Here is a 6,668-nt window from a genome sequence, read left to right as displayed (position 1 = left end):
CCAGATTGCCATCTTGTGGCAAAAAATGTGTAAGTGTACCAGCTAATACCTTACGCGCCAATCCTAAAGGGGGCGACAGAGAGCTGTGTGGTGAAAGATTCTCGCCTTTGCCTTGTCACGGTGAGGGAAAGAAACATTGCAACACGTTAGGTTATGTTGCTAGAACGTAATGACACGCATTTATCAACTATTTACAACTAGTTAATGGGATATATTACTCTGAGAAATATATATGTGTTCTGGCTAAATCGCTGAAGACGTAAATTAATGTAAATAAGCAGATTTGTATCTGGTCTTTAAATTAGTCAGCTAGCTAGCTGTGCTCTAACAGTTAGATAGCTAGGTTACATTTCAACTAGCTAAACGCAACTAAACGGAAGTCTTGGGCCAACAACTCCCCTTCCAGAATGTTTGCTTGAAGGACTGTTAGTTAGTTAGCTAGCTAGACGACAGACTAGGCTTGATTTATTAGCTATTTTGTAACTTTCTGTTCAGTACTTTCGTTTAGGTTTGTACAAGTTTTCATATTCATCTTGATTTCTTTCATAATAATATAAAGCTACTGTATCCACAACTCCTTGTTAATTTTCATATATGGCCACTATTGGCAATGAAAGAATCATCACTGAAAACCCATGGGTATCGGTGAGTCCTAGTGGTCTGTGGAAGGTACAACGGAGATGGACGGAACCAAGGAAACGAGGTGATCACACCCCTCTAATGGGCTCCGTTTGCAAGATCAGAATCTGCCTAAAAAAACGCAGTACAGACACCACCCAGTCTCAGAGGTGTAATGAGACTGAGCCGGCAGTCAGTGACGATTCTGGTGAGCAGGTCATTCAGCATCCTCGCTCCCAGAATTCAGTGCTGCAGGTTCCATTGGACAGATGGATCCAGCTGCGCATGGGAGACGGGCAGTGTGACATCACGGAGAGCTGTCTGGAGGGAATGAGAGCTGGAGAGATCTGTGAGGTAAGAGGATGGTTTACATGCACCAGAAGATCAGCCAGTAGGTAGTAGCAATGGTCTGACTGTAGATGTCTCTTTCTACCATGACAGATTAATGCTGACCCTTTTACTTTCTTCTTGAATAAGCATTTAAGGATTCATTTGTAAATATTGAAGTCTACAATGGGCATTTAAGGATTCATCTGTCAATATTCCACTTGATAAAGTCATGGCTATTATGGAAGGAGAACTAATCATCACAATTGATTTGGTGGCATAAAAAATATAATTTGTAATTATAAATTTGATGTAGTTACCATACAAAAACTATAATTTAAAAAGGTCTGATGCTATGTTTGTTTTGCTTCCTCTTAATTGCAGATCATGGTAATGGTTCATCAGGAGGAACCCAAACTACTGTCCAGGGATGGCCATGGCATCCATTCAGACAGGACAATAGGGGAAGGACAATCTGTCCAGCCTCAGTGTTTCTCACTAGAGCTCCAATCCTTCACTCCAGGTCAGGAATCCTGGCAGATGACGCCAGCAAATAAGTGGGCCTGGGTGCAGTCTCATAAGCAGAGGGGCACCGAGCGCTTCAGGAAAGGGGACATTTGGGGTGCTGCCCAGTCCTACTGTTGTGCAGTTAAACTGGTTATCACTCTTAAGGGACACACTAGAGCAAACAAACTGGATGAAGGAGACAGAGACAGATGTGATTTAACATCAGAACATGTCAATGGGGAGGAAACTAAAGAGAAAGAGGCAGAGGACTCTCTCATTCCTACTGAAGAGGAGTATAGAGCTGTAAAGGCAGAACTACATTCCAATCTCTCCCTGTGCCAGCTCAGGCTGGGTCAGCCACTAAAGGCCAGAGGCAGCAGCTCCAAGGCCACTGCACTGGACCCATTGAATATAAAGGCCTGGTACCGGCTTGGCCAAGCCTGTCTAGAGGTGAAGGACTTTGAAGAAGCCCGCCAAGCCTTTGACAAGGTTCTAGAATTACAACCAGATTCCATCTCGGCCCGCAATGCCTTGAAACAAGTACATGCAAGAGCAAAAGAGTTTGACAGTAAGCTTGGTCTGAGGTTAAGCAAAATGTTCAGCTAAGGCGTTTAATGCACATGAATTAGGGTGTGAAGAAACATGAATCAGTTTTGTGTTGTTTTTTTTTTTATATTGGCACTTATTGAAACACTAAATACCTATTTAGTACAATGTATGGCTGAAGGAGTTAATGCCTATTCCAAATCTACAAGATACATCTACAAGGTCATGATGTAAACATTTAGAAACGTACAATTTTAAGCCACCAAAAAAAATTGTAGCATGGACTTGCGCTGGGGAAATAAAGTATATTACATAAATACTGGTGGATTTGTCTGAATACTAGCAATTGTATATATAAATATTATTAAAATATAGTGTGACAGTGTTTTGTGTATCGCCCAATTAAAAACGGACATAAACCGTCCTCAAACTATGAGTTGACAACTGTAGTATTTCACCAAAGGAGGGCGCCATTGGTATATAGTGAAGCTTAAGAAGACGTTTGTAGTGATTTTGTAACCTAAAATTACCTACCAAAGTTGTGACAAATGAGTGGTAGAAACAAACTATAGGAATAATGTGCTATAAAAGTATTTAAACCAAGCGCTATTATATGTTGTGTTAGCAAAAGTTCTGTGTTAAAAACGCAAGGTACGAGTCTCTGTGGCGCAATCGGTTAGCGCGTTCGGCTGTTAACCGAAAGGTTGGTGGTTCGAGCCCACCCAGGGACGGAAGGTCCTTTTATTTCTAATAAAGCCAAAAGATTTTAATTGTTAAATTTATTATCATTTCACATATTTCATGAAACCCGACATATTTTTTTTCTAAACATTTTGTTGTGGCCCAAATCAGGAAAATTTTGATCCAAATTAAAATTTTCATACCAAAAGTCTAGTCATCCACTCTTGCATTTCTACAAGGTACCTTTTTTCTCTGACCCAATAAACTCACATCGTTTGAGTGACATGAGTGCCTCCATCACAGTGGTAACAATTCCAAACTGGGTACCAGCTGCATTTTCATTCAGAAATAGCTGGAGCAGCGACGAGAAAATGCGAAGGGGAGACTGTCATTCTTAATTGTGGGAGTATTTATGTGTCATAAAGAACAATGACAAGAACAATGAAATGTGACGCACTTTCATTGCTCTTAATTTTACGTTGGTCAGCGTTTGTACGCAGAAAGTGCAAATGTAATTGCATTTGAACTGCGTCTTAGATAACGTACACTAACATGGGAAATGCAGTTGTAAGCAAACCATTTTAATAGCATATAACATTTCATATAAATTTGAAAAAAACTCGGAATATTCTGCCATGTTAGTCATACCTTTAGACAATGTAAATTGCAAATGCAAGCATACCTTTTACATGTCTTAAATTATGCATACTCGGGAAATGCATTTGTAAACACACCATTTAATTAATATATTTCACCGATATTAATTAATTGATTCATTCATTCATCGATTAAGTTTACATCTACATTTGAAAAATGAAATCCAACGAGCAAAATGCCGAAACCCGGGATCGAACCAGGGACCTTTAGATCTTCAGTCTAACGCTCTCCCAACTCCGCCAAAGCTGGGGAACAATCGTCTGTATGAGGGGGGGAAGAAGGGGAAGAAAAAGGAAAAAAAAATTGAGAAAAGATCGGGAGGTCGCAGGTTCGAATCCAGCCTGGATATAAATATTTGTAACTGAGAATCTTGCCGTGGATATTTTGTGTGATAATATTCTAAGAAATATATTGCAAAATTTTATTTTATGGCTGTCAGCAGTGCCTACAATTACGGGGCACCCGTGTCACAATTTATATATTGTAATATATATGTGCATTTCATACACATACATATGAGTTGTTTCATCATATTAGGCTTATTGCTTGATTTAATAAATTCACACTCTGTATTTGTATTCACACTTTATATATTTATTCACACTTTATATACTTTATACACTTTATGTATATATATATATATATATAATAAACATGAATAAAATTAACAAAATGATATTCTAATACAATTAACAAAATTATACTACAATTTACATAAAAATAAAATATTAAATCTACACTAATACATATATACACATATTAATGCCACAGCAGCTGAACTATAAAAAATTCCAATAAACTACAGCAAAACATTTACAACATTTTAAACCATTAAAGATAATAATAATTATATTTTAGTATTATAAAAATACAATAGTAATGTATGAAAATAAAGTATACACATTAATCACAGTTTTCTCATCTTTTCCAGCCACTGTTCCTTGGTATTAGTCTCTGTCATAGGACAGAAGATCTTCCCCTTGTACTGGCTATGGCCAGTTGCTGTTTTGCGTGACTGTCCACACTTCCTACAGGTATTATATGGGACTGTCTGCTTGTAATGTCGCTCAGTGGGGGTAGCAGGCTGAGGGACAGAACTGGGCAACAACACCTGAGGCATGACAGACATAGCTGGTCCTGCGGGTAACATCATCAGTACAGGTGAAGGTCATCTGTATCATTCTCAAAGAGGCCTGTGAACCAGACTCCATGGAAGCAACAGGAGGCTGAATGGAAGTGTCCTGATGTCGTTGAGTAGGGGCTAATGGTGGTGTGGCACTGGGCAGAATTTTTCTAAACTTAGTTTTTGCCTGACCTGCTGTGTTTGGTGGCACCTCTACCAGCTGAAGGATGGCCTGCTCCATCACTGTCCCATTGTTTAAAACAAGCTGCCTAATGTTCCTGTAGTCCTCCAACATCAGTGCCCACCTTGACAGACTTACTTGACCTGAGTTGTGGGGCTTCTGTGGATGTTGGCCAGTCTTACAAAGATGGTTTTAATGAGCCGACAGCAGTCAGGCCACTGAGCAGGGGAGCCACTTGATCCCAGAACACACCTTTTTGTGCTCTCAACACCAGGGGTGAAAACTGCCTTCTTTTTGGGGGATCTAAAGCGGGCAGTCAGCAGCCTATCCTGATGCCGAGCTGCATACACCAGTCTGTTTTTATCAAACTGGTTTAGGTTTTGCCACAAACTAACAATCGTGGTGGTCTGCTGGTTTGTCAGGGTGAGGCGTGTTTGAGTGCGAAGCTCAACCAGATACTCTGATAATTCATCCACCCTTTCCATTCCAGGAATGTTATGGACATCCACAGCCTAGAAATAAAAAAAATAATAATATGAAATGTTATAATGTCTGTATAAATGTGCATTTTCTATATACAATAAAGTTTTAATTACAATAAAGCATGAGAAAATAAAACATTTGTGTGTAGCATTCTTATTTGTGTGCTGTTTATTGGAGAATTTAACAATGAGCATGTTTAACAATGAAAGTAAGGTACTATCACTTACCATTTGTTGAGCTGAAGGCTCTGATGGAGACTGAATAGGCACTGGTGGAGGCTGGGCCGAGGTCACTGGTGGAGGCTGGGCCGAGGTCACTGGTGGAGGCTGGGCCGAGGTCACTGGTGGAGGCTGGGCCGAGGTCACTGGTGGAGGCTGGGCCGAGGTCACTGGTGAAGGCTGGACCGAGGTCACTGGTGGAGGCTGGGCCGAGGTCACTGGTGAAGGCTGGACCGAGTCATGGAACGTGCCTGAAAATGTAGCAGAAATACTTTTTAAATATAGGGAGCAAATAAATATAGTTACTAAAACTCATCATAAACAGTCAACCCTAGTAATACATTATTCTGTATTTGCAGATTGCAGGTTTAATTAAAGTTACCTTATGAAATCCACAAACACATATACTTTATAATTAAAACAAACATAAATTAACAAATAAGTCAATCCATGGCAACTAAGAATGCATGTGAGCAGTTGGTACCAACTCACTAGTTACTAATGTGTTTTTAACCCTTTTAATAGTCCAAGGATTCGTATTACTCACTTAACCATATACTTTATAATGTTCGTTTCTACGTAGATACTTAGTAATAACAAAACAATAACATGTTAAGCAGGGGCACGTATTTTCTAAGGCGTTTAAAAACCGATAAATAACGCGTTTATATACCGGTAAATTACCTCACGATTTCTGCAATTGTCCGTTGAAAATCGAAAAAGAGGATAGATGGCTAACACAGAAAAACATTAATTAAATTATTCTTCAAGATTAGAATTAATTTAGGCTAGTTAGAAGTTATATGATAGTTTGCTAACGAGCTACGTTCATGACAGTCACCGCAGGAGACTACTACAGAGTATTTTTTAGCTGACTACCTTTCTGATGATCGCAAAATATATCTACAGTATTAATTTATTGGTTCCTTACACAAACAAATAAGGCATACCTGTGTCTTGTTGAGAAATCCCAAATCCGAGACGGTGTTTCTTCTACGCGGTGTAAGTTTATAAACTATGACGTGACCGGGGCAAGTTCACCTTCGTCGTGTCATTGGCCGAGGAAAAATGGAATGATGGTCAGGCATTGGCCAGAGGAAAAATGGAATGGTGGCCAGGCATTGGCCGAGGAAAAATGGAATGGTGGCCAGGGATAGGCCGAGGAAAACGAAGAAAATGGAATGGTTCGCGCGCCATTGGCCGAGCAAAAATGGAATGGGGCTCAGGCATTGGATGTTTTTTACAGACGGGTGGCTTGCAGGTACCGCCATTTCGGCGACAAAAGACGGTTTAAGACACGCCTCTAGCTGTTGACGCATTTTATTTA

The 6,668-nt window shown here is 39.9% G+C and overlaps 2 protein-coding genes and 1 non-coding gene across 6 annotated transcripts in view; 2 read left to right on the top strand and 1 right to left on the bottom strand.

The window, feature by feature from the left end:
* Nucleotides 1-102: 102 nt before the first annotated feature.
* Nucleotides 103-2,565, top strand: fkbpl (FKBP prolyl isomerase like). 3 transcript variants are annotated; one of them, XM_076984441.1, is made up of 3 exons: nucleotides 103-120; nucleotides 618-972; nucleotides 1,330-2,565. In XM_076984441.1, the coding sequence occupies exons 2-3, from the start codon at nucleotides 721-723 to the stop codon at nucleotides 2,056-2,058; spliced, it is 981 nt and encodes a 326-aa protein (XP_076840556.1). In that variant the 5' UTR covers nucleotides 103-120; nucleotides 618-720; the 3' UTR covers nucleotides 2,059-2,565. The 3 variants fall into 3 exon arrangements, with proteins under 3 accessions (XP_076840556.1, XP_076840555.1, XP_076840554.1); XM_076984440.1 differs by lacking the exon at nucleotides 103-120 and adding an exon at nucleotides 131-508; XM_076984439.1 differs by lacking the exon at nucleotides 103-120 and having other exon boundaries at nucleotides 131-972; nucleotides 1,330-2,564.
* A 90-nt stretch (nucleotides 2,566-2,655) lies between these two features.
* trnan-guu (transfer RNA asparagine (anticodon GUU)) lies at nucleotides 2,656-2,729 on the top strand. Its single transcript has one exon. It is a non-coding gene; the product is annotated as a tRNA-Asn (tRNA).
* Nucleotides 2,730-4,143: 1,414 nt separating this feature from the next.
* Nucleotides 4,144-6,668, bottom strand: part of LOC143485201 (uncharacterized) — a 7,454-nt gene continuing 4,929 nt past the window's right edge. Inside the window, exons 1-3 of one of the 2 annotated variants that reach the window (XR_013122804.1) lie at nucleotides 6,292-6,348; nucleotides 5,351-5,592; nucleotides 4,144-5,152 (exon numbers count right to left, since the gene is read on the bottom strand). Coding sequence is in view for 1 of the 2 variants with exons in the window: in XM_076984536.1 (XP_076840651.1) it covers nucleotides 4,775-5,152; nucleotides 5,351-5,592 (620 nt within the window). In the remaining variant the exon portion in view is untranslated. Of the gene's footprint in view, nucleotides 5,153-5,350; nucleotides 5,593-6,291; nucleotides 6,349-6,668 lie in introns of those variants that run through there. The other variant, XM_076984536.1, reaches the window with a different exon arrangement.

Source organism: Brachyhypopomus gauderio, chromosome 21, assembly GCF_052324685.1.
Source record: "Brachyhypopomus gauderio isolate BG-103 chromosome 21, BGAUD_0.2, whole genome shotgun sequence".
NCBI lineage: Eukaryota > Metazoa > Chordata > Actinopteri > Gymnotiformes > Hypopomidae > Brachyhypopomus > Brachyhypopomus gauderio.
Note: the sequence above shows the minus strand (reverse complement) of the source record. Positions and strands in the feature narration are given on the sequence as shown.